The sequence below is a fragment of the Drosophila miranda genome, assembly GCF_003369915.1.
Source record: "Drosophila miranda strain MSH22 chromosome Y unlocalized genomic scaffold, D.miranda_PacBio2.1 Contig_Y1_pilon, whole genome shotgun sequence".
NCBI classification, from domain to species: domain Eukaryota; kingdom Metazoa; phylum Arthropoda; class Insecta; order Diptera; family Drosophilidae; genus Drosophila; species Drosophila miranda.
Genome location: NW_022881603.1, coordinates 18544259 through 18571461, shown reverse-complemented (window position 1 = coordinate 18571461; position 27203 = coordinate 18544259). Strand labels below are relative to the sequence as shown.

Below are 27203 nucleotides of genomic sequence, written 5' to 3'. Positions count from 1 at the left end.
TATAATACGCGTAAATTATTAAAAATAATGGGCATTCGTGTGTGTTGAGCTGATGGAGGGATTCATTTTAATGAATTTTTAGCGGTACTGTACGCTTGGTCCTCGGTAAATCGTTCAGCTCCATTTGGCTCTTTGGACGGACTAGCATCTGTACGGATCTCAGAGATCTGAAGCTATACCATTGCTCCCAGAAAATGCCCTGGACATTGTCCACCTCGGCCTTGAAGTACTTGCCATTCAAATTGCTATGGGAAGAGGATATTAACGGATGAATTACCTTCGCGAACAGAAGTCGTACCACCAGGCTCCGTGGTGATACTCGGCGCAATTCGAAGGTTGAGAATTTCATCTTGTCATGGGTGCGTAACGCGTCGCTGGAATTTCCTTGATAATGGCCGAGCAATTTCAATTCGTAGCCTTCCTCCTCGCTGCCAATAACAAAGTCATCGTAGTGAGCATAGCTTGACTCACCATTGAATCTCCTGAAGCTTATGTAGAGCTCATGAGGCTGGGAGCTGGTCAGGCGGTGCAGTTTTTCGATGCCAATAAAGAACTCCCCGTTGAGCTTGCCAAACCCTTTCCTATACTGATCCCAGTTGCGATAGAAGTTCACAGAGCCATCCAGTCGACGCTGAATAGCCATCCATCCAGGACCGGCGGCCGTGAGACCCTCACAGGAAACCAGATCAAATGAATCCCAGACGACATGCCGTAGGGCATACAAGAGGTGGTGGCTGCCTCCCAGCCTGCCAACAGGTCGTCCTTCTTCTCCCTGAATTTACCTTCAAAATATACGACTTTGGCTCTCAGATGATCGATCAATGCCGCACTGGAGGTGTTCTGTTTTCTTAAATCACTCAACACGTGCTGTTTCCTCTTCAATCTGGTCTCGTAGACCTTGACCTTCTGCTCGAGTTCCTTGATTTGATCCGCCTTTTCCTTCCGTTTGGCTGTATATTCTGTGAGATTCTCAAATCTCTTCAGTAGATCGTCGTCAGTGCGTTCCTTGGTTTGAAGCTTGTTTATTTCATTTTCTCTGTCCTTGATGGTGGCTGCACTCTCTGCTATTTTACCCATATAAACGTCCAATAGATCATCCAGATCTCCTTTGCTAATGCGAATGGTTTTGTGCTGATCAATGTGGACTTCTGCCAACTTCTCGTGCACGGCTGTGACATTGGCAATGGGCATGCTACTTGACGGTACTACTTCAGTTTTGTTCTTCAAGTTTATAATGGCAACCTTGGTTGGCTTAAGCTTGGGGGTGGCCTCAAAGGACCAAGGTACAGCCAAAAGAATCAGCAGTAAAACGAAATAGTTTTCCATTGTGAGTCGTATTCTCCGAACCATGCACATTGCAATCAAAATTAAACTGAGATCGCAAACGAAATGCATTTTGAATGAATTAACTGTTCAAATCCGGAAGCTAATGCAAAGCTGTTTGCTGATAAGAATTACTGCACTTCCAAGCCGCACTTGAACTTGAAAGTGTACTTGTACAGCTGCGTTTGATTCGTTTGTTAACCATAGCTGGGCTTAAATTTAAAGTTTATTTTAAATACAAATATTTTAATTATTTTAATACATTATTTAAATATATTTTTTTTTTTAACATTGGTGTTTTTTCATTCACTTTCATACTTTGCGCTCTACTTAAAGCAGGTTGGCAGTCCAGCAGCATTTCATTCGAGGTGCAGTTTTTCAGCAGTTGGCAGTTTTTCCGTTTATCGATAGCAACAATGCAATACCCTTCTGGAATATTTAAACCTATTTCAACGATTTCTTTCTACAGAGACCAAGAATAATCATGCATGAATATGTCTAACACATATCAATTTGAGAAAATTTCTTCATCAATTACGTTTTAAAAACATTTTGGAAAACAGGGTATACAAAGGGATATACACGCATCATGTCTTTAAATACCAGCAACATTGCGACTGTTTTTTTGTTGAACTATTTTGTTTAAACCTTGTTTAAGTCAAAATACAATAAAAGCAAGGACTAAAAACTAACCAATTTTGTAGAAAATGTATTTATCAACGCCCTAAAATTATGTGAGCCGAACTAAGGGTTTTAGTTCGCCAGAATTATTCAACGGAATCTCTAAATTGAGCAATATGAACGACTAGCCTCGGTTTTTTGTTTTGACTTATTTCGCTAAAACCGTTTTTTGGTTGACCTATTTCACTAATACCTTCTTTAAGACAAGATCCAATAAAAGCCAGTGTTTAAAATAAACTAGTCAATTCGCAAATAGATTCACTAATCGGATAAAATTATGTGGGCATGGCTTAATGTTCTATATAGCTAGTAATATTCCACGGAATATCATAAACGAGGAATATATAAAATAGAACTTGAATTCGTTAGTATATTTACGGTATATTTTTTAAATGAGACGGTACATTTCGGTATATTTCTAAACCCGCGGATAATACTGAGTGACAGGACTTCATTTTCTTTTTTGTCAATTTATTTATTCAGCTCTTGGAATTTATTATCTTATCTGATCAAATACTTGTTCAATACAATATATCGGTGGAACAAAGTTCAATTAAAACAAAGGTGAGGCGAGACATTTGCCGGTCAACCTGCGCGTCCATCGCGGTGTTTTCCGCACACAGAGAACGGTGACTGGAAAAAAATGTAAATCCCCGTACTTCCAGCTAGTAGCTGGCCACATCCAGAAAAACCTGCTGTGTCATTATAGCCACGTCAGCAATCATCTTAGTTGGCGAGCTTGTGCCTGCAGTCACTGAATTTTATTTTATTTCATCACTTTCAGCTGGCACCCGGAGCAAATAGGCAGACAACGTGCATAGTGGGGAATCCGAAATAAAGGTATAAATAATATAAATTCCAGTGCATATACATAAGTTTATACTTTTTGCTGAATTGTAAAAATGCATTCGCATTTGTTGCAGCCTCGCAGCTATCAGCTGCGTCTCGTGGATCATATTATGAAGAACAATGGGATAATCTACTTGCCGACCGGATCTGGCAAGACATACGTGGCCATCCTGGCCCTGAAGCGATTCTCCAAAGACATGGACAAGTAAGTCGCTTGCATTTTTTTATACCCGATACTCAAAATGAGTATTGGGGTATATTAGATTTGTGGTAAAAGTGGATGTGTGTAACGTCCAGAAGGAATCGTTTCCGACCCCATAAAGTATATATATTCTTGATCAGCATCAATAGCCGAGTCGATTGAGCCCTGTCTGTCTGTCCGTCTGTCCGTCCGTCTGTCCGTCCCCTTCAGCGCCTAGTGCTCAAAGACTATAAGAGCTAGAGCAACGATGTTTTGGATCCAGACTTCTGTGATATGTCACTGCTACAAAAATATTTCAAAACTTCGCCCCGCCCACTTCCGCCCCCACAAAGGACGAAAATCTGTGGCATCCACAATTTTAAAGATATGAGAAAACCAAGAACGCAGAATCGTAGAGAATAACCATATCTGTTAGAGTGCAAAATCTGAATTGGATCGTATTATTATTATAGCCAGCATCAAGAAAACAATTTCATTTTTTCTCGCCCTGTCTCTCTCTAACACACACGTAGCATAGGCGGCTTTGCTTAGAGTAAAACATTAGCGCCTAGATCTCAGAGACTACAAAAGCTAGAGCAACCAAATTTGGTATCCACACTCCTAATATATCGGACCGAGACGAGTTTGTTTCAAAATTTCGCCACACCCCCTTCCGCCCCCGCAAAGGACGAAAATCTGGGGATATTCAAAAATCTCAGAGACTATTAAGGCTAGAGTAACCAAATTTGGTATCCGCACTCCTGTTAGATCTTACTATAAAACGTGTATCTCAAAATTTCACCCCACCCCCTTCCGCCCACACAAAGGACGAAAATCTGTTGCATCCACAATACTGCACATTCGAGAAAACTAAAAACGCAGAATCATAGTTAATGACCATACGCTCAGACTGATTTTCTGTCTCTCTCGCACGCACTCTTTGTCGTGTCGTTTAATATTAGCGGCGTCTGCCGGAGGAAAGCCATACTGACTTAGTATCGGGTATAACCGTAGAGTTGCGGTGTCCGCAGCAACTCACAACGTTCCCCCTCGTTTATGTGTGCGTGTGCGTGGTGAGTGTTGTGTGCTCTTGGTAAATATTTCAAAAGGCGCCCATAGAAAGAATTAACACGAACCCTCAGGAGAAACTAAGTCTTGAGGAGGAGCAGGTCCTGGGAAGTAACACCCTACTGGGTGGCCACTGAGGAAAAGTTCAATCAACTTTTGGTACTAAATAATTAATTGAATAATGGAGAGCTAAGAGCGAAAGTTTTGATTTGTTCTTGAAAGGGTTCGTGATAATATAATGCTGATTATTGCTAGGGGTATATTTCTCTCTTTCGCTTCGAAAATAATGCTTTCTTTTAAAGGAGATTGACTTTCCCCTGGTGGTATTTGTAGACCCGAACAAATGAAACCCACCTCAGCATAATATTTACCCTGACCTCAGACCAAAAATTCCTAATTGTCCAGTCGTGATTGGATTGGATTACGGGCAGAATTGGCAACTGGGTTTCTTTTTTCCGGCGACTCATGTTTGCGAAACAAATAAATTCTGAAACGAGTCTGAAACTGGAACTCTCACTTTTATTTCCCATGCCGGAGAGTGGGCGTCGGATTGTGAGTGGGAGTGTTTTGGGAAACCTCCTGGTGACATTTGTGAAGCATGCAGAGCTTAAGCAACGAATTGTGGACTTTGATTATCTTTTTTTTGGGGCGTAATTATTACCTACCTGCATGCCAGAAAATCCATATGAATGTATACGCCATATTGTCTATATGGATTTTTAAATTGCAATCTTTTCCAGCCACGTCACGCACTCGAATTCACTTTCAAAGTTGCCTGAATACAGATCGGATTTGGGGAAGGCCAATGCCCAATGCCCAGTGCCCAGTGTCCATTGCGCATTGGTTCCAAAACCCACAGCACAGCCTTTGCTGTCTAAGTGGAGTACATATATCCAATGTGTGTCGTCAATCATACAGCTATCAACGCACTCATCAGTCAGAATGATTGATAAGATAGGTCTATATGCGTGTCCCATTATAATTATAACGACCATAATGCCAATTGCCTGCTGGGGCAATCGCCCATATATCAGGGCGATGCATTAAATTTCCAAGTGACATAGGTGTGAATGGTAACCTTGGGACTGAATGCCCCTTAACGAGCCTCAGATTCACAGAAAAAGGTTGTATTCCAGCTACCCATGTTCAGGGTTGATGAAAATGATGTTTAATTACGATTAAGTTCTAACAAATTGTCGCGCGGGCGTCTGACGAGTCATAGGTTCCTAGAATCTCAAGTCTGGTGTGTCACTCCCCAGTTCCAATAATAACATAAACATACTCTTCTGGGTAATAGCTGTGAATATGTACTTCTTTACAATGTCAGCATAAATCGAAGAAACTTCTAAAAATAAACGAAATGTCGGCAGATTTCCTTCGGTGGGGTGGGGGATTAATTAATGAAATTATAGGTGTACCACAATTGATGTGAAAACAAAGAATTGATTAGCTACCTGCGATACCATCGTATCAAGCCTCGATTTCATCAAAAGAAAGTTCGTCGGTTTTGAATAATTAATATTCCTTCCTAACCAAACCAAATGGTTTAAATAAAGAACTAAAAGAAAATTCCCAGTCCGTCCGTCTGTGTGTCTGTCTCTCTGTCCATTTGATTGCCTGTCTGTCTGTCCTTCTTTTGTATTACTCGTATTGTGCGTGGTCATTATGGTTTGGCTTGTGTCTGTTCCTTCAATGGGTCTTTCCTTCGATTAGGGGTGAGCCGGGGAGACCAGGAGCAGTCCCTGTCGTGTTATTATTAATGGTTATAGTCTCACACTCCTTGTAAGTGTCCTGCCCAGCCAAATGGACTGATCAAAATTAATATATTTTCCTAGTGGCTCATACAATACACGAGTGTATCTTTATAGATATTTGTACATACTTAATAATTACAACAGCAGCGGTGGCATTACATTGCGAAAGCTTAAAAAAAATACAAGGGAATACTCGCATGCAATATTCATGGGACCATTTAAGTTCGTAAAAATTATATTCAGTACAGTAGCACAGGACTATCAGGGTAAAGGCAATACAGAATAGTTCTTGAACCTTTACATATCCATAAATTCTCTGTTAAAAGAGGTAGTCTTTAACAGTTACGATAGAAATGGTAATTCCACGTTTAAGATCCAATAGTGGCTTTGTTTTCCCTCAGTGTGTAGAATTCTGAGATCTATGTTTTATAAGTTTTCCCTCATGCACGGATATTGTTCCCCAGTCTTTTTAGCGGCTTTCCACTGTTTTCTCAAGCGTCAGCAAGCTGTCGCCTATTGATTACGGTGGGAAGTACCGCAATTGCAGCCGTGGCGGCATTCCTTATCCCACACTTACTCGTTCTCCCGTGAGCGTAGAAAATAAGGCGTATTGCGGGAGCTGCCTCCGACTCCGCCTCCTCCACCGCCACTGCTACCGCTCCCTGCTCCCTTCTGGGGACTGAGGCGACGCATGCCGTTGGTGAGACTGCCACGCCGATTGCCAGAGGTGCTGGCACTATCGGCGCTGCTACCGCCGCTGCTATTCAAATGCGGCACGCTCGATGCGCGACGTACCATGGTGTTTGCCGCCACCAAGTCCTAGCGGTCTAGCCGGTGACCAGCAGAGGACGATAATTGGACTATTTGGACTTCTGTTTGCTCAACTGGCTGTCCCGTGGACATCGCTTACGAAATAAGGAGCACGCACACACAGCGGGATCTGCCACGCGAACGACGAACGCAAATCCGAAACTCAGTTCCGGTCAAAAGTGGGAGCCTCGAGTTAACCGCTCGCCGCGACAACTCAACACGAACTGCTGCCCCAAGTTCACCAGAGAAGCCTTTTTTATTCGAGCCCTCTCAGATTTATGGTAATTTCTACTCACGCACACCACACCGGCCATCGCTCGTCTCTCCCACCGTCCGTCTGGTTCGTCCGGCGACCACAATCGCCTCCTGTAATTGAAGTTCGTTGTGGCTGTTGCGCCTCTCTCGTAGCTCGGGCTCAGAGCCCTGCTCCTGCTCCTACTCCTCCTCCGAACAACAATTAAATCAGCGTGCTGTTTGGTAAACAAACCTATTCGGAGCAGAACCCAGCCGATTAGCTGCTTGCCAAATAGCACAAATAGTTACTTATGTCTATGTCACTCATTTGTTTGTTAAAGCTTTGCGCTTGCTTGCCCTGCTAAACGCTCTCTGCCAGCTCGCTCTTCGCTATCTCCGCTTTGCGTCTGCCTACCGACGTCGGCCGAGCGAAGCTGCGCTTAGCGATCGGAGCGGCAATGTAAAGGGCAGGCAAGCCACACTTGCAATTTGGATGTCACGCATTAAAGAACATATCGTAATTTTATTTCTGCTCAGAGTTTTATTTAATTCGAAATAATTAGTCGGCCGATTGGGGATAAAAAACATTATCTCCACAAAACCCACGCCCATACCCACGATGACGGGGTGGTGGTCAGTGGCCGGACATGCGGGTAGTGGTTGGAATTGGATGACCCTACCACTGACCTTGGTGTGGTTCCGTGCGCATTCATACGCGGGGTTGTAGCCACTACAGCAACATTAGCCCGCTTGTCGTGGCTTATTTGCATTTACTTTTGACGTTACTTTGCCATAATCAGAGCATGGAGCGTGGAATTCGAACCCTGCACACAGGCGACTGGGTTAATGTTGGCCTATTCTTTGGGCCCATGTTCAAGGTACAAACATAAATGTTACCACAATATCGTAAGGGTTGGTTGATTCGATATGAGAAGGAATGAAAAAGCACGCTCTTTCGATTTTGTAGCTGTCCAACAACAACAACAAAACAATCCTTATCGGCGAGACACGATTCGAGCAGCAATGTGCATCATCATTGACACGACATGTATTTGATTCTCAGCATTTTCCTTTGCATTTTTCGCTAGCACGAATGCAAATGATGGTTCTTTTTAACAGAAATATGTACATATGTACTGGAATATTGAAGATAAATAAGCTGTATTTCGTAAATATATCTACTGTCTGTAGACGATTGACACACATAACATTCAATCTCTTTATAGATGATAAGCCCCTCCATCATATTGAAAATAAAACAAAACGTGAACATTCCTTTTAGTATTACTTATTTGATTTCTTTTTGTCACAGTTGTATGTGTATTTTTCTCAAGATCGATTGAATGATTAACTATTCATCCGCTTGTTTCCGTTTATCCTTGTTTTGGGTACCTACTCGTAGTCACTAAATGTAAACGTACACATAGATAGATTTAATTAAGAACTATGCTTGGGTTGCGGCTCAGGGGAGGGGGTTTGGGAGGTGCTATTCATAGGTGTGTAGTTATTTATAATGGATCTCTAAGTATGGTACAATTTTGCATAATGGATATGCATCTCTCGATATTTACACACGATTGTTGGCCTTATATATGATATATAGATATATATAGATATATATATATATATATATAATATATACGTTTTTTTTTTCTTTTATAAGATGTTTTCCCTATCTTGCCTTGCCTTTTAAATGTACATATGTATATATATATTTAATGTCTTACGATATTTAGATTTCATTTGTAGTAATTAGTACTTTTAGATATCCTCAGTTTTTTTTTTATCAATTAATAAGCGTATTTCATTCTGTAGTGGGGTTTCGATCGCGTGGTTGTTGTGGCTACTGTGTGGAAGAGGAGGATCCACGGAATCCTAGCCAAGCTCCTCCTGGAAGATGATGTCACTGTGCCGTCGCGTCCGGGTAGAGGCCTTCGGTGTACTTGGGCCTGCACTCGGCGCAGAACCACCTGCCCTTTGGCGCCACCATAATGCCCACACACTCAAAGTGAAACCATTCGATCAGACAGTTGTCGCCGTCGCAGGCAATCATCTCGGAGACCTCGTCGTAGGGACAGCGACAGTAGCAGTAGACGGACTCGCCTTCGCGCGCCAGCCGGGCCCCTGCCGGCGGTCTGATCGGGTAGCGTATGTTGTTCGCCTTGAAGTACTGCAGTGTGGCAAAGTCCGGATTCGGGAGTAGAGCCGGCGGAATTGGCTGATTGAATGCGGTGGCAGCAGGCGGCGGAGGCGGTGGCAGCCGGACCGGTAGGACCACGGGTGGAGCTGGGGGCATTACAAAAACGGGAAGAGTCTGTGGAGTAGGCGGCCCAAGGCTGGTCACGTTCACTTCCTCGTCTTCCGAACTGCTATCGCTGCTGTCCGTCGGCGGTGCAATGGAGGTCAGGAAGCTGGGCCGTATCTTTAGCGTGGGTATCGGCGGCAATGACTTTTCTTCCCTGTGCGGCTTGTGGCGCTTTGTAGAGCGAACACTCGATCCGCCTGCGCTCGGCGCCTGAGACCGCTGCCTGTTGCGCTTCCTCGATCCGGATCCCGTCGGGGGCGTTCGCGTTCCCCCATTGCTGTGCAGATGGTGGTGATGTCCACTGCTGCTATTTTTGTTGTTTCTGCTGCGCTGCTTCGGCGGCGTCGGCAAATCCTCCTTGGCCCAAGTCAACAAAGGCGGCGGCTGTGGCTTGATCAGCTGCATTCCCACCAGGAGCGGCGGGGCCAGGATGGTGCCCATATTCTCGTCGTCGCTGGTGTAGCCATAGAACTTGTTGGGACGCCTCTGGCGCTTGGAGCGCTTCAGCTGGCCATCGGCATCGGAGAAGCTGCTGCCCTCGCTCATCCTGCTTCCCAGGAATCCCCCAGGCTGCAGGTGGCGATGCGTCAGCGGTGTGACTGGGAGCAGCGACGGTGACTCTGCAGGCAGCATCTGTGTGGCGATGGGTGGTTCCATCGACATGGACATGGGCAGGGGTGTGCTCGTTAGCGGCTGTAGCTTTCCCGATTTACATGTGGACTTTCGTTCTCGCTTCTTCTTTTTGTTGCGGACCCGTTCCGGCTTGTCGGCGTAGGCAACAGCCTCCTCTGGCAGGGACGGCGTGGAGGGACGACTGTTCTCGACGATGTCGTATTTGTTCCGCGGCCCCACTGGTGGATGCTCGGCGAGCAGGGTCTCGCGCTTCATGGCCAGCTTCTGGGGATGGGCATCGTAGAATTCCTCGTCGGTGTCGGAGAATGCGGTATCGAAATCTGATTCGTTGTACTGCGGAGCTTGTGGTGAGGGCGGAGGCGGCACTAGTTGGTCCTCGGTCACAGAGGTTACATTAACTTCCTCTTCTGGCTCTGGCTGCGGCACGTGCTGGAGCGACTCGCTCTTCTTCTGCTTCAGAGATTTCTTGCGCAAACGCTTCGACGGCGATGCCGCCGCATTCGAGCTGTCGGAATCGTCAGAGTCGTCACTGGAGCTGCTGCTGTTGCTGGAGCTGCAACTGCAGTTGGATCCACAGGAGCAGCTCGAGGAATCTGAGTCCGAGTTGGAGCTGGAGCTGCTGGAACTGTCGCTGTCACTGGAGGCGTTTTTCGAGGCACGCTTGCCGGAGTGCGACGATTTGGGAGTGGAATGTTTTTTGGCCGGCGACGGGGGTGGCGTGCGATGCAGCTTGCAGTAATCGTGATCGGACCATGCCACATGCACCTTGCTGGGCGTCTGAGGGACTTCCACATCTGCGGGTGCCGCCTCCTCCTTTGGTGGCTGCTCCTCAAGATTGCAATTCGGATTGGTGTTGGAGTTCACCGGCTGATTTTGGAGTAGATTTTTCCACATATCAGAGACATCATCTGGTTCCTCTTCCTTTTTGGCCTCCTCCGCTTCCACCTCCACCTCTGACTTCGTCGTCTCCTCTTCCTGGTTTTTTGACTCCGTCAAGGGCTTCTCCTCGAGGGGATCCTCCCGCTTCTGGCTTCGCTGTGATTGCTGCTCGTCTGCATCGCTCTCGGAGGAGGGCGACAGCATCACCTTGGGCATATCCAGATCTTCCACAGAGGATCGCATGGGCAGTGGCTCATGGCCATGGCTGCCACTTTTCAGCGGCGGCGCATCCGAGTCGCTGCTATCGCTGCTGTCCGACTCGGAGAGATTTGGGGCTATCAGGTTGAGATCCTCGAGGTATTCCTTCGTGCGCTTTGACTTTTTGCGTCGTTTGCGAGTCTCCGATTTGGCAGCAGTTGGCTCTGACGCCTCCTTCTTGTCTGCAGCCTCCACCTTAGTGCATTCCGTTTTGGGTTCCTTCTCGGGAAATGGCGAAGCCTTCGTTTCGGCCTCCTGCTGTGCCCCTTCCTCTCCCTCCTCCTCCGTTTCCTTCTTGATTGCTTCCAGTGGCTGCTCCGATGCTTGATCCTCTTTCTGCTCTGTGGGCGTTTCTGGGGAATCCGCCTTCGCCTCATGCGTGCTAGCATGCTTCAGCAGCAGCTTGCGCGAGACGAACTTCTCGTCGCACAGCTCCTCGGCGCAGGCGTAGCGAAAGTCGCCGGCATGCATCCGCTTGTGGACCTCCAGGTAGATGGCCTTGCTGAAGTTGAAGCCGCACTCCTCGCAGGGGAACCTCACGGGCGGCAAACAGAAGTGGTAGACATGGGGCCAGCGCTTCTGCAGGCAGCGCTTGCAGCCGGCGCTCTCGGTGCCGTGCTTCCAGAACAGATGCTTGGAAATGTCCTGCTTGTTGCGGTAGGCGATGCCGCACCGGTAGCACAGATGCAGCAGCTTGTGCTTCCACACGTGGGACGAGAGCTTCGCCTGGGTGACGCAATCCTCCAGGCAGATGTCGCAGGCATTATGCTGCTTTCGCAGGTGCACCATCAGACGGAAGGCGGAGGGCAGCGGCGGCGCCGTCTCGCACAGGCAGCAGCGGAACTTCAAGTCGTATACGCTGAGGGCCTCCTCGCCCGGACAGACGTGACAGAGAATCTCACTGTAGCTGTAGAAATTGGTGCGGCACATGATGCACGTGATGTTCGACTTGGCATGCATCCTGCGGTTGTGCGTGTACAACTCTTTGTGCGTGGCGGCCACGTAGCGGCAGGAGAAGCACTCATAGATCCGCTCGTTGAAGACCTCTGCGTACTTGCCGTTCTCCACGGTGCAGCAACTGGCCAGATTCAGGTACTCCTCCTCCAGCTGGGGCACAAAGCTCTTCAGCCTTGCCACAATCGTCTCGGCGTACAGCTCCTCGGCCGTGATGCTGTCCACCGTAGCCGTAAAGCGGTGCTGACTAATCATGTGCAGCACCAGCTGCTTGCCATTGACGGCAATGCGGCGAGCGTGATTGCAGTAGAGGCAGATGGAGTAGACCGCCTTCAGGCACAGACGCACGAACTCCACCATTGAGAACCGATCCAGGGGTCGATCCAGCTGCAGGTCGATCGTGTGCGTGTCCTCTCCGGCCACCATAATTCCATCGATGGGTGGAGGAGGCGACTGAACGGGCTGCGGTGGTTTTGGCAGCGCCACCGCCTCCATCTGTTCCATCGATGGGCCCCCTGGGGATCCGAATTCTCCGTCGTTGGCAGCCGTTGGTCCGTTCAAGCTATCATCAATGTCCATGCAATCACTGCCGAGGCTATTGCGACGCCCAGACGATGCTTCTGCATCGGCTGCATCCGACTGGTCTTGGAACTCCGTGATAATTGCGGGCGGTGGCTGCGTTGTGTTGTGTGGCGAAGCGGGCGGCGTCAGCGACCAGCGACGTTGTTCCTCTTGCTGCTGGGGTTGCTGCACAAGTGCCTGAACCTGGAGCTGGGGCTGCTCCTTTACTTCCGCTGCGTCCTGCGGTAATCCGTCGTCCAACACATCTGCGGGAGCTATGGCCTTGGAGTGCTTCTTTCTATCGGGTTTCCTGTCTGCTTTGATCCGCTGTATTTCCAGTTCGGTGCGCTCCACTTCGGCCTGCATGAGGCTCATCATCTTTGCACAATCCGAATCATCTAGGCTGTGGCGTGGCGGCGGTGGCATCGGCATCGGCGCTGGATCTAGTTTTTGTAGGGACGAAGAAGGATTAATTTCGGTTTCCTGTTCCAGGGGAGTTGCTGTGTGCAAATCCGGTTCCTCCTCCTCCGTATCCGTGCTGCTTAGAGCAGCGTCCACAGATTTCTGAAACTCCTTCGGCACCCTCAGCATTATTTTAGGTACAACTAGCTTGGGAATGGCCGGAGACGGTGTCGGAACTGGAGATGGTAGTGCCGGAGGTTCTGGGTCGAGTGTCATGTTCGGCCAAATGGGCATTGGCGCTGGAACTGCAAGAGCATTAATTATGTGCGAATAATACATGGCTAGCGATGACAACTTACTGTTTTCCGCTGGATCCGTTTGCAGGGGTTCCTGCTGTTCCACTGGGATTGTTAATGACACCGCCTGCGGCTGTTGCTGTTGCTGCTGCTTCCGTACTCTCCTCCGTTTGGGCGGCTTCTTCCTCTGGGTTTTGCAGGCCATGGCATGGAATCCTTTCACCCCACATTGAGTACACGGCTCCATTAGCTCCGAACAGTCGTGATTCTCGAAGCCTGAGCCTTGCGGAAATGTGGTCTGGCATGTGCAGCAGACGAGATACCTGCCGCGATCCTCCTTCTGCTGCTCCGCGGCCCACTCATCCATTGACAGGTGCCTCTGATCGATGTCATGCTTGTTCTCCAGATGCAGCGACAGCTTCTCCGCAGTGGCATACATGAGGCTGCAGTACAAGCAAACGTACTTCTGGTGGACATCCCGCACATGGTTGAAGAAGTTCCAGCACTGATGCACGGTGCCGCACTGTGCGCAACGAAAGAAACGCTCCTTCTTCTGTTCGGGCTCCACCTTCGAGGCCATTTTGCATTGCGCCTGGTGTTCGTTTAGCTGCTGAACGGTCTCAATGTTCTGGAGATTGCATTTGCTGCAGGACAACAGGTTGCTCGCCGCAGGGGTATTGCTGGCGGGATCAGCATTGGCATTGGTATTGGTATTGCCCTGGAGACGTTGCAAGAGCAGCGATGAGTTATTTCCCAGCTTCATTTGTTTATCGGGCTGGCTGACGGAGGCGGCGGAGGAGGTACTGGTTCTGCTGATGCGCCTACGCTTGAACGACAGCTTCAGGGCTTGCACCTTACCATTATTCTGTTCACTCTCGGCCGGATGATCGATGACCAGTTGGGGCTGTGAGGCCGAGCTGATTGTGCTGCTTCTGCTGGTACTCCGACTGCGGCTTCTGCGGACGGGAAGGATCAGTGTTCGTGCCTTCATTGGCGGCTGTTGTGACGTGGAGGCGCCTTCTTCTTCACCGTCCTCGTTCGCCGCAGTGTGGTTTGATATCACAGAAAATTGGTTGTGCTCTTCCAGCTCCCGTTTCTCCAGCTGCTCCTCCTGCTCTTTATCCTCGGGAATGGGGGAATCGTGAGTTCCATTCACTTTGATTACCGGCACAACATCCACTTCCGTGGAAGTGACAGCAGGAGCTGTTGATTTGAGGCTTTCCTCCATCTGTGGCTCTTCTTCCGAGTCTGATTCAATTTTAGTGACTCCTGGCGTCGCAACTGCAACTGCATCTGCATCCGCATCCTCATCCACATCCACGCTACATGGATGATCCACGTCCATGGTCAGCGTTACAGAATCCTCTGAATCAGACGATTCCTCTACAGACGATTTGCGGCTAGAATGGGATGCCTTTTTATCGAATTCGTCGTCTGAAGCCAGACAATCTCTCGTCCTCGAATCGTTATTCTCGGCATTCATTTCGATACATTTTTGAACTGAAGGAGATCTCTTGCCTGCTTTTTCCCCTTTGATAGACAGGGCTTCCGACTGCTCCGGCTCACTGCCCGAATCCTGTTCCAGATCATTTTTGATAGGCAGAGAGGGGGCCTCCTGCGCACTCTCTGTATCCTCATCAACATCAACATGCTTTTTAACAGCCAACGAAACGTTCTCCTCGGCACTAACAGTTTCCTCGTCTAGTTGTTTGTTAGACGGAGATCCCTCTGCGTCCACTTTCCCGGTTTCCGGACCCTTGTTCAGGTTTTCCTTAATGGACAGGGAAGCATCTGCATCAACATCCTCTACATCTTCCTCACTCTCCGTATCGATATCCAGATCTCCTTTTACAGATAGATTTATCTCTGCTTCGTCCTCTCCACTCTCCGGTTCCACATCCAGCTTTTTTATAGGGGAAGATCGTTCTGCACCCTCTTTTTGAGTCGCCTTATTGGACAGAGTTGAATCTACATCGTCTTCGGCACTCTCTATATCGATATCAAGATCTCCCTTAACGTCTGGAGGCTCATCTGCTTTATCCTCCCCACTGTCTGGTTCCACATCAAGCTCTTTAATAGACGATGAGCGCTCTGCGTCCTCTTTCTCAGTCGCCGCCGGAGCCTTGTCAATGTTTTCCTTAATGGACAGAGACGAATCCACATCCTCCTCCTCACTGTCCGTATCGATATCGAGATCTCCTCTCGCCGATAGATATCCCTCTGCTTCCTCCTCTTCACTCTCCGATTTGACATCAATGACTTCTTTGACAGCCGGCGATCCCTGCTGTGTTTCCTCTTCGTTTTTGGGAGTCACCAAGGTCTCCACTGGATCATCATCATCACATGCAACAGCAGACTCCCCGAGCATCGTGAGAGGATTATCTGCTTCTGGCTCAGATATGGGCAAAGTCTCGGTATCACTTTTGAGCTCCTCTTTCGTCTTCACTGGCAGATCTTCTATGCACTCGTTTTTTACTGGGATTGGGCTGGACTGTGCAGAATCCTCCTCCACAGATGGAAGCAGGTCTTCCACCAGCTTTTGCTCGACACAATCATTGCCCGAAGCAAAGGATGATGTTCTGGTCGGCTGCTCATCGTCGCTTTCAATAACAATCGTAGGACAATTCGGAGTCTTCCCAAGATCTTCGCTCTCACTAACACCCGCTTCGTCTGCGTTGTCTGCATCTTCGGCCAGAAGAGATTCCTTTGAAGTGTCGCTTTCACCTGTTTGCGATTCGTCTGCAGACTTTTCGCTATCTGCCGTCTCCGACTCGGCATCTGCATCTGCATCCGCCGCCGCCGCCTCCATTTGGCTGCTATCCTGGCCGTTTGCCAGGGTCAAGTCTATCACGTCATCGGTGCTCTTTTTACGCTTTAGGCCACATTCGTCACCGCCAGCGTCCGCATTGTTGTTGTCGCTGTGCTCCATCGAGCTCTCCTCTTTCGCCAGCACCAGCGCATTATTAGTGTCTTCGTAATCGTCCTCCTCGCTGGTAGTGCCACTTGCTGCTCCCGTACCGACATCCACTCCAACTCCGACTCTGTCACCCGTGCCACCCGCATCACCGGCATCTATGTTAGACGTAAGCTTGGCTTGTTGCTGATCCAATGCCTCCATCATCGTTTTTGCATTTATGCGCTTTCACGCAGCAAGGAACACACAAAACAAAATCAAATCGTTAATCAATCGAGTTTTCCTGGACAAAAATGTGATTATTTGCATTACCTTTGCATTCCGTTTTTCGATTGCGTTCCGGTTCGCGCTTTGTTCTTTCGCATCCGTCTCCTACGCAGCTGAAAGCGTAACAACATCAAATCATTTTAATGAAATACACTTGCTCGCATATCTCTGCGTACACTTAAAAAACGAACTACATTTTCATGTTTAGTTGCGGATAACTTCTAATATAAGGCACTTTGTGCAACGATTTTTTTTATAATATTCTTTGCTTATTTCTAAACCTATCTACATTTGTTTTTTATTCAATAAAACAAACTTAATAGGAAAACAAAATCATTAAAAAAAACATAAGACAAATTTGACACCTCAAAAGTCTGCGTACACTCTAACAATTCTGCGTACACGACTAAAATTCTAAGTTGTTAATACTTTGTGGGATCTTAATATCGTTTTAAAACATCTGCCAGACGTCTAGGCATTGAGTCAACCAGATTCCTGGTGTCCTCGGCAGTTATTTTGCGCCATTCCTCCAGGATAACTTCCTTCAACATGTTTTTAGAGCTTATGGTGTGCTTACGAATCCTGCGATCGAGTAAATCCCATAGATGTTCTATGGGATTCAGGTCTGGGGACTAAGGAGGCGATCGAAGCTCATTTTGTACATTGTAAAGCAAACAGAGCTTAACATTGTGGGCAGTATGCGTCGGATCATTGTCCTGTTGGCAGCAAAAGTCGTCTTCAAGCTGTAATATTTGGGCACTCTGCTGAAGGATTTATTTCAGAATTTGAATATAGGCTTCTCCAAAGTTGTATCTGAAGAAACTGTCCGACGCACTTGGAAAAAGGCGGGGTATCATGGCCGAGATGCTCGCAGGAAGCCATATGTATCTGGGGTCAATAGGAAAAAGCGTATGGATTTCGCCAATGAGCACATTTCCAAGGTTCCCAGCTTCTGGAAAAGGGTCATTTGTCAGATGAGAGCAAGGGCATAAAAGACAAGACAATTTTTTGGAGGAAAAGCGGAACAGCCATGAACAAATAATATTTACTTCCGACTGTAAAACATGGAAGTGGTGGTGTAATGGTGTGGGGTTGTATGGCGGCCAATGGTGTTGGAAATCTCGTTTTTATAGAATCCACAATGGACCACAAACCATATATTCAAATACTGAATTAAATCCTTATGTTTTTTTCCTATTAAGTTTGTTTTATTGAATAAAAAACAAATGTAGATAGGTTTAGAAATAATCAAAGAATATTATAAAAAAAAAATCTTTGCCCAAAGTGCTTTATATAAGAAGTTATCCGCAACTAAACATGAAAATGTAGTTCGTTTTCTAAGTGTACGCAGAGATATGCGAGCAAGTGTATGCATTAGGTTTGGCGGTGGGAAAATCACACACAAAGAAGAAACCGAAGAAAAACATCACGTTTATGCGCGTTATATTCTTGCAATATGTTTTTTCAGCGACAATTGTGCTATACAGGGGTATAAATATATATATATATACCTAAGGAAATTTGTGTGCAAATGCATTATTCAGTAAGTACTTATTTGCATATCACGATATCAGAAGCGTGTGCATAAACATTGAATCAGAACAAATACAAATTACCGGTCATGGTGCATGCAGCCCTGGCCAAATAATTGAAAATACCAAAATAAATGGAGCAAAAAAGCAAACGCGCGAGAGCAACTAATGGCTAAAAATAAATGAATTTACTTAACATATTCTTGGAATGATACTATAATCACATGTACCACAATTGTGCACGTTTATTTACCTGCTTTGCGCGGTTGGCGTTGTTGTTGTTGCAGTTGCTGTTATGACTTAGGTACCCAAATTTCCCACAAATTTTAGCAGGCGGCGGGGGTGGGAAACGAAGAAACGAATTTTACGCGCGAAAACAAGAAAGGAGAAAACAACAACCGATGTCACGGAAGTTCGGGGCAGAACTGAAAGAGCGACCGAGACCGAGAGATTTGCCCAGCGGACAGCGGATGGGCTGAAACTGAGCAAGAACGAGACTCGCCTACCCCTCTCAGCGCTCTACCATCTACCCCAGACAGTTCGCTTATACAATTTATGCTTTATTTTTATTATTAATTTAAATACTGGGAGTCCCGAAAAAGGCTCACAAATTTCACAATATCGCGCAATTCCTTAGCTCAGTCCCGGCGACCAGGAAATAGTCGATTTTCTGTTTTTTTGCGCGTCTCGAATTCTAGGTATAAAATTTTCCTCTTTTTGCACGTCGTCGTCCACGCTTTGCATTTTTTATTCTGACCACTTTTTTCTACGCACTTTTCTATTTGTAATTACATGCAAAGATTTTTGAACTGTAAATTAGGTGTGTATACAATATAATTATTAGCTAAGTCCCTTAAACTGCTTGTGGAAAATAATTTTTAGCAATATTTTTTTGCTTTTACAGCCATTGAAACACGCGCAGAAGCTAGCGATGGACATTGATTCGATAGCTCTGGGCCCTGGGGTGACTGTCCAAAATGCGACCCTAGAAAAAGTTCAGTGGTAAAATATCGAGAGCTACTAATCATTCGAAAGGTATATCAAATCTTTGTTTCAGCTTGATTTTAGTATATAAGTCGCAATATTAAAACTAATGTACAGCATAATTTTCACGTTTATGCCTTTGATTGGGCGATTTAATAAAATGTTTGTATGCGAATAGACCTATCGATAGTCTTTGCCAGCCCTGACTTATGGTTCAGTGTGATTGCGATTAGTGATGTAAATTTGAATGAAAAAATCGATGTCGATGTCCATCGATGTTGTCAAAATCAAACATCGATGTTGGATTGATACATCAAATTTATTCTTCGATGCATCGATGTTTCAAAACTTTCCCATTTGATTATATTATTATTATTGCGTTATCATTACAAAAAAAAATCTTAAAACTTAAAAATTGTGTTGTTGGAAGCTGGGTTGTATACGGTACATAAACCGTCTACAGTTTGGTCGTCGCAACTAGAAGTTGAACCAGTTGGACTGCGGAGTGGGTATCCTACGGTGCGCGAAATCAGGATCTGAAGACACGGCGACAGCCTCTGATGATTGCGATGGGAAAATTGGTGACAGGCAGTTGTGGTACTGTTTCTGATACTGGATTTTTTTTGAACAAATGGATCTCCTTATATAGCTAGCAGTGGTACTCTTATTGTATGGGAAGGAACGCACAGGCTCCATGTGAGTGTATTTTTAGATAGGGTGCACTTACTCTGTGCGCGGGTTACATTTCAGTGCATTTACTTAGGTACTTGGCAGCAATAAAGTAAATAGTTTATTGCTTCATCCTTTTTGGTGGGTTCGAGTTTACAAGTGCAATTGTCTATTCTTAGTTGCTAATGTAATTTTCGTGTCGTCATATTCATTGACATGAAGTGACATGGACAATTGTATTTATGAGTATTTGTATATGAGATTGTACTGTATATTCTGTAATATTAATAAGGTCTGTGACTGAACAGTACTCTTCATACCTTCCCAAACACACAACGGGTTGCCTTCGAATGATGTTAACGGCGTTCGCAGTTTCATATTTAAACAAATGTATACCATCTATAGTAAATTTGATTCACTTTAAGTCAAATACGCAATGATATGAAATTAAACTACCGATGTTTTGCAAAACATCGATGCATGACTCAACATCGGTAGCAGCAAAAACATCGGAAGACATCAGTAAACATCGGTAGAAAAACATTGATGCTCGATGCATCGATGTTTTTTTACATCACTAATTGCGATTTGACAAGCTCTTTCCGTTTCCTTTTCGCGTGAACGTCCAACATGAGAGCCAAGGGATTGGTTAGTATTAATGAAATAAACCCAAAAATTGAGAAAATTTGCGGTAGAAATGTGTGCAACAGGAAGGCAAACTCACCGAGCATCTGACATGATCGTGGGAATGTGTGGAAATGGGCAATTTATTTGTAAAAACCCGACAAATAAATGGAGTGTCGTGGACATCGTTGGCAGAATGAATGTGGCTGCTACAAGCGCCATATAAAATAAACGACAATGTTGTCAAGAGATTCTTAAAGATGATGTGAAAAGCGCATCTCGATAGTGGCATCATATTTATTAAATTCATGGAAAATATGTTGTTTTTCCAAACCACAGAACATAACCTCCAAAGTGTGCGTGCCATGCGCGTGTGTGTGTGTGCGTGTGTTTCCCTGCCTGTCGCCGCATTTGTTTACAACGAACGAATTGATTAAAACGATTGCCTTTTTCAGCTGAAGGAATACGAGGTCGTGGGCCGCAAGCTGCCCAGCGAGAAGGAGCCCCAGACGCCTCTCTATAAGATGCGCATCTTCGCTCCCGACAACATTGTCGCCAAATCCCGCTTTTGGTACTTTTTGCGTCAGCTGAAGAAGTTCAAGAAGACCACCGGCGAAATTGTGTCCATCAAGCAGGTGTACGAGACCTCGCCCATTAATATCAAGAACTTTGGCATCTGGCTGCGCTACGATTCCCGTTCGGGCACACACAACATGTACCGCGAGTACCGTGACCTGACTGTTGGCGGTGCCGTAACTCAGTGCTACCGCGACATGGGTGCCCGTCATCGTGCTCGTGCTCACTCCATCCAGATCATCAAGGTGGAGTCGATCGCTGCCGCCAAGACGCGCCGTGTGCACGTCAAGCAGTTCCACGATTCCAAGATCAAGTTCCCACTGGTACAGCGTGTCCATCACAAGGGCAACAGGAAGCTGTTCTCGTTCAGAAAGCCAAGGACTTACTTCCAGTAAAACGGAGGATATCCCCAGACGAATGGAGCCCACTGCGTGTGCTCCTAAAATTGACTTAGTGGTTTTTTTCAATAAAATGAGAACGTTGAAGAGTAAAATACATTTATACAAAAAGTTTCTTTGAGTTGTTCGCGTTCCTCAATTCGACATCACTTCAATTCTCCGCAGGCATAGATGATGATCTTTTGCGTTGGAGTGCCTGTTTTCGAGCCACAGCGTTCCATTTTCCGAACTACATCGGCTCCGCTGATGACATGCCCAAACGCCACATGCTTGTTGTCCAGCCAATCGGTTCTATGGGATACATTGATGATTAAATTCAATTCATTTCTTATTCAGGTTTCAACTTACTTTGTGGTGCATATAAAAAACTGTGAGCCATTTGTGTTGGTGCCCGAATTGGCCATGGATAGGGTGCCGAAACTATTGTGTTTCAGATTGAAGTTTTCGTCGTTGAACTTTTTCCCATAGATGGACTTGCCGGACAACTTCCCGTTGTTGTTTGTGAAGTCTCCTCCTTGGCACATCTGAAGTGAGTAAAATGGATGTGGACGACACGAAACGAAACATCTCTAAAAATCACATCTCTTACAAATTCTGGAATCACGCGGTGGAAGGTGCACATGAGTGCACAGCTGGCGGAAATTTTCCGCGGTCTTGGGCACCACGTCGGCTCTCAAAAGCATCACAACACGTCCAGCATCATTGCTTCCAATGCGAATGTCAAAGAATACTTGTGGATTGCGCTTCTCTGCCTTCTCAATGACTTCTGGGCCTGTGGATGGCGCCTCCACTTGTTCCTTCTCTGCTTCGCCTGCTTCTGCGGGTTCTAAGGTGGCGCCGGCGTGCTTCTGCAGCCAGTCGTCATCCGCCCAGACAGGCTTGAAGCTGTCCTCCTTTACACGCACCGGTTTGGCCAAATTGACGCGAATAGTTCGGCCGCAGAGTTCCGAATCGTTCTGTGGATATGGTTATTAGTCTTTTGTTTTGACCATTAATTCGCTGGTGAAACCTACCATGTTGTCGATGGCCGAAGCCGCATCTTCCGCCTGTTCATATTCTATGAAGGCAAAGCCCCGGTGTCGCTGCGACTCGTAGTCCACTGGCATTTGTATGTCCGCAATGTCTCCGAAGGGCATAAAGGCATTGTTGAGCAGTCTCTCTGTCACCTCATCAGCCAGGCCTTCCACATAAACAGTGAATTTGTCGTTTGACATCTATACAAATTTTTTAAAAAAATCTTTAAAACCAAAACAAACTGGAGGTGGATTTATCGTAGAGGTGTCAAACCATCGATGGCACTATCGGTAGTATCGATGTTTTGAATCATTCTATTCAAAACTTTCGAGTGGCGCCAGTATCGCCACATATCGTCTCATTTGAATATACTGACGAATTCAAGTTCTATTTTACATATTCCTCGTTTTTGATATTCCGTGGAATATTTCTAGCTATATAGAACATTTAGCCATGCCCACATAATTTTATACGATTGATGAATCAATTATCTATTTAACTGGTGTATTCTTTATACTTGCTTTTATTGCATTTTGCGTAAAAAGAGGTTTTAGCGAAAGAAGTCAAACAAGAAACAAGTAGCGAAATAGGTCAATCAAAACAAACGAAAAAGGAAATTGCTCAATTTTGATATTCCATTGATTAATGCTGACTAACTAAATCTCTCAGCAATGCCCACATAGTTTTATCCCATTGATGAATAAATTTTCTACAAGATTGGATAGTTTTTAATCCTTGCTTTTATTGTATTTATTGTAAAAAAGGTTTAAACGAAAAAGTTCAACAAAAAAAGAGTCACTATATTGGGTGTAAGCCGTAGTATAGCCCTTGTATACCCTATTTTGTTAATTTTATATGAAAGTATAAATATTGATATAAAGATAAAACGTAACTAATAAAGACCTTATCTCAAATTGACATTTTTTGGACATATTCATGTATATGATGAGTGTTTTGTATATATATATCTCGATCCGGATACCTATTCTTGGTCCTTACAAGAAGACAATAAGCTTTAAAATATCGTTGAAATATTGAAAATAATATTAAATATTATTGAATAATATTAAAATATATTGAAAAAAATTGTTTTTGCCTGGGATGACAAACATATTCACAACTCTATAACATCTATTTCCCCCAGGGTATGTGAAAAATTAGAAGAGTTTTTCTAATCAATTACCGAAAACTTTGGGTGGCTGTAATTTAAATTATTTATTTGGCGGGGTGAAAAACTTGATACGCTCGATCTAATTCAAGGTTGGCGAACAACTATATTTTCTTCACAATTCAAATCTCTTACTCTAGCTAACTTACGGTGGCAAAGCGGGGCGAATTCGCCAAGAGCGAGAGAGCGAGCTTTTATTGCGCTCCCGCTTTGCCCTAGCCTAACTTACACTAGACTTCATAATTCAGATCAATAACTAATAATTGTGGCCATGGATGGAAGGTCACGCAACACCGGCCCCGTTGAACGCCTGTATCGGCTTCAACACATTGGGAGCGGCGCTAATTTGTGTATGGGCCGCCGAAAAACCGCTCCAGTGCTAGTCCTTATTTCGACGACCCTGACCATGCCGTCCTCTCCTGCGTGCGTGGCGATTACCCCCCCCACTATCCACTCCTGAGGCGGCAGATTGTCCTCGGCCACGATGACGAGGTCTCCTTCCTCGAGGTTCGGTTGCTGCTGGTGCCATTTGCCCCGAATTTGCAGCCCCAGGACATATTCGCGGGACCATCGCTGCCAAAACGCTTGCCTGACTGACGAGACAAGTCGCCATCGCCGCAAGCAACTGAGACTCTCCTGGTCCGGAGTCCGCAGTGCTGGGGGGCGATGAGCGACCCGCCTGTCAGCAGGTGCCCGGGTGTTAGGGCCTCGCCGTCGCTTGGATCTTGGCCGATGGCTCCCAGCGGCCTCGAGTTCATTATGGCCTCGATGCCAACGAGGACTGTGGCGAGCTCTTCGGCGGTTAGGAGCGCGCTGCCTACCGCCCGTAGGAGTAGGCTCTTGGCAGTTTTTACACCTGCCTCCCATAGCCCTCCCATGTGAGGAGCTCGCGGCGGTATGAACGCAAATTCGCATCCGTTCTTTGACGCGAAGTCGCGAATTGCGTCTCCTTGCTCCTTGAGCCTGATCCGCAGAGCGCTGAGATGGCGGCTCGCTCCGACGAAGTTCGTCCCGTTGTCGCAATGAACGACTTGGGGATATCCTCGGCGCCCGACGAACCTTTGAAAAGCCAACAAAAAACAATCAGTGGTTAGATCGGAAACTATTTCTAGGTGAACCGCCTTGGACGCAAAACAAACAAAAAGCGCAACGTATGACTTGTATGGGGGCCTTCCGCGAATTTTCAATGTTGTGTGCACTGGTCCACAAAAATCAACGCCGCAAATTGAAAATGGGCGGAGAGCACGGAGTCGATCTGCGGGTAAATTCCCCATGAGTTGCGTCAGCAATCGAGGCTTGCATTTAAAACAGCGCATACACGATCGAACTGTCTGACGGCAGACCTCCTGAGCGTTCACTATCCACACGCTCTGTCGAAGGATGCTCACAAGTGCTCGTGGGCCGACATGAAAATTCGAATGGTGCAGATGACGAATATAGCTTCGCACGAATTGCGAGCGCTTAGTCAAAAGCAGAGGAAACTTGGCATCGTATGATATAGGAGCTTTGGCTAGTCGCCCCCCCACTCGCAACAACGAAAAGTTCCACCAAGTCCCTGTGTCTTCATGGATGAATAGGTTCAACCGCTGAAGACTAGGACCAATTGTAGATCCTTTCCTAACCTTTTCAATTTCTCCTTGATACTCGTGATGCTGGATGATTTCGACAATTTTATAAAAAGCTTCATTGTATTCGGTCGGTGAGATAGTTTTTTCGATATTTAGGCTTGGGTCTTTACATTTTCTTATAAAGCGGAACACATACACGAACACTCTAAGCAGTTTGAGGTGTGACGAGAATCCCTCGATGACATCTAACAGCTCTGAACTTCGCACAGCCGCGGTCAACCCGACCGCAATCTTCCTCTTTTCCAGCTGAAGATCATCGGAGTGTTCGAAATGAGCGTTCTTGGGCCAGTTTTCTTCTTCCTCTTTCAGAAATGATGGTCCTTCGAACCAAATTGACTGAACGATTTCGTCGACGTCACAACCTCTTGAGACAATATCTGCTGGGTTCTGTTTCGTGGGTACATGCCGCCACGTAGCATCATCTGACCACTCTTGAATCTCAGCCACTCTATTTGAAACGAAAGTCGACAACGACGATGGATGAGACCGGATCCAATGGAGAGTTACCTCTGAATCCGACCAATAAACGACTCGTTCAATGGGCACGTTTAATAGGGGCTTGATTCTGTGACAGAGATCTGCGAGAAGGTGAGCGGCACATAACTCAAGCCTTGGGAGCGTTTTGGTCTTGAGCGGCGCTACTTTGGATTTCGAAGTCAACAATGATATTTTTAAACCTTCTGCAGTTCTGCTACGAATATAGACGCACTCCATACGCTCTCATGGAGGCGTCAGCAAAGGCATGTATTTGAACATGTGACATCGGATCGGAATACACAAACCGAGATATGGATATATCTTCCAATTGAGATAGTGTATTTTTCAACTTATTCCACGCTGTTTCCAAATGCAGCGGGATCGACTCATCCCAATCTAGTTTGTTAAGCCAAAGCTCCTGCAATAGGATCTTGCCTTTTATAACGATAGGACTTAATAAACCAAGAGGGTCAAACAACTTTGATGTCACCGATAGTATGTTCCGTTTTGTCGCTCGGAGACCCATAACTGAATTGTCAATTTTGAACTTAAAGGCATCGTCAGTAGGTAACCATGAGATTCCTAACGCCTTTGTCGACTCTGAATCCGAGATTGTTATGGGTTTGGCTGTGCTCTCAGATGCGGTGATCTCGGGTGAGTTTGAAAACCACTTAGTCAACTCAAACCCTGCGGTCTGAAGAACCTGAGACACTTCGGACTTAATTGCCCTTAGCTCCTCTACGCATGCAGCACCAGTCAACAAGTCATCGACGTAAAAGTCGGACCCAATAACGATAGCAGCTCTAGGGAATGAGAGCTTCGCAGACTCACTCAACCTTTTCAAACACCGGATAGCTAAGAATGGGGCTGGTCCAGTCCCATAGGTTACAGTGTTGAGCTTGTATAATCTCAAGGATTCAGAAGGGTCTCTTCTCCACACTATGAGCTGAAACTGCCGATCCGCTTCGTTCACCATCACTTGGCGATACATCTTTTTAACATCAGCAGTCAGGGCAAACCTGTGCAGATGGAAACGGAGCAGTGTCGAGTATAATTCCTCTTGAATGGTAGGTCCCACCATCAGAATGTCATTTAAGGCCACCTGTGAGGACGTCTTGGACGAAGCATCGAACACGACTCGGAGCTTGGTAGACGTACTTTGGGGCCTCAGAACACACTGATGAGGGATTACGTAGTGTGGAGTAGAAGGAATCGTATTGTCAGTAGGAGACATATGACCTAAGGAGAGGTACTCTTCCATGAATTCCAAGTACATTTTCTTCAACTCAGGGTCACGATGCAATCGTCTTTCAAGCGACAAAAACCGCCGTTCGCAACCTCAAAGGAGTTGCCTAAACAATTTGGATCTGATTTAAACGGGAGCCTTACTTCGAACCGACCTGATGATAGTACCTGAGTCGTCTTACGATAGTGTTCTTCACATAGCTTGTGCTCAGGTGTGGCAATTTTCTTGGTAGATGGCATTTCTTCCAGTGACTAAAACTTTTTCAAGGTCCTATCGATGGATACTAGCAACTCTTCACTGCAACTCAAACTGTTTGTAATTTGAGGAGCAGAACTCCTGGAAACATATTTTCCCGACACAACCCAACCAAGAAGGGTTTTCTGAAGAGTTGGAAAGTCAGGACCTTGTTTAATTTGACCAACAGCTAATAATTCAAAGAACGATTCTGCTCCAATTAACATATCTATTCTTTGTGGCTTGTAGAAATAAGGGTCTGCCAGTGGTAGGTTCTCTGGGAT

At 46.1% G+C, this 27203-nt stretch overlaps 2 protein-coding genes and 2 pseudogenes across 3 annotated transcripts; 1 reads left to right on the top strand and 3 right to left on the bottom strand.

Moving 5' to 3' along the window:
- Positions 1-1382, bottom strand: LOC117189446 (annotated as a pseudogene).
- Positions 1383-8168: 6786 nt separating this feature from the next.
- LOC108158385 lies at positions 8169-18852 on the bottom strand. 2 transcript variants are annotated; one of them, XM_017290638.2, is made up of 4 exons: positions 18155-18852; positions 16415-16482; positions 13252-16327; positions 8169-13197 (listed from the first exon to the last, which is right to left on the bottom strand). In XM_017290638.2, exons 3-4 carry the CDS (start codon positions 16307-16309, stop codon positions 8804-8806), a joined length of 7452 nt encoding a protein of 2483 aa, XP_017146127.2. In that variant the 5' UTR covers positions 16310-16327; positions 16415-16482; positions 18155-18852; the 3' UTR covers positions 8169-8803. The 2 variants fall into 2 exon arrangements, with proteins under 2 accessions (XP_017146127.2, XP_033250464.1); XM_033394573.1 differs by lacking the exons at positions 16415-16482; positions 18155-18852 and having other exon boundaries at positions 13252-16388.
- Positions 18853-20097: 1245 nt separating this feature from the next.
- LOC117189448 (60S ribosomal protein L18a-like) lies at positions 20098-21249 on the top strand. The gene is made up of 2 exons (XM_033394575.1): positions 20098-20202; positions 20634-21249. The coding sequence occupies exons 1-2, from the start codon at positions 20185-20187 to the stop codon at positions 21147-21149; spliced, it is 534 nt and encodes a 177-aa protein (XP_033250466.1). The 5' UTR covers positions 20098-20184; the 3' UTR covers positions 21150-21249.
- Positions 20870-22406, bottom strand: LOC117189447 (annotated as a pseudogene).
- Positions 22407-27203: the final 4797 nt, after the last annotated feature.

Coding starts and splice junctions, on each gene's coding strand:
- LOC108158385 (XM_017290638.2), bottom strand. CDS start 16,309: ATGATGGAGGCATTGGATCAGCAACAAGCCAAGCTTACGTCTAACATA. Junction 13,198..13,251: donor AACGGATCCAGCGGAAAACA/GTAAGTTGTCAT, acceptor ATGCTCTTGCAG/TTCCAGCGCCAATGCCCATT.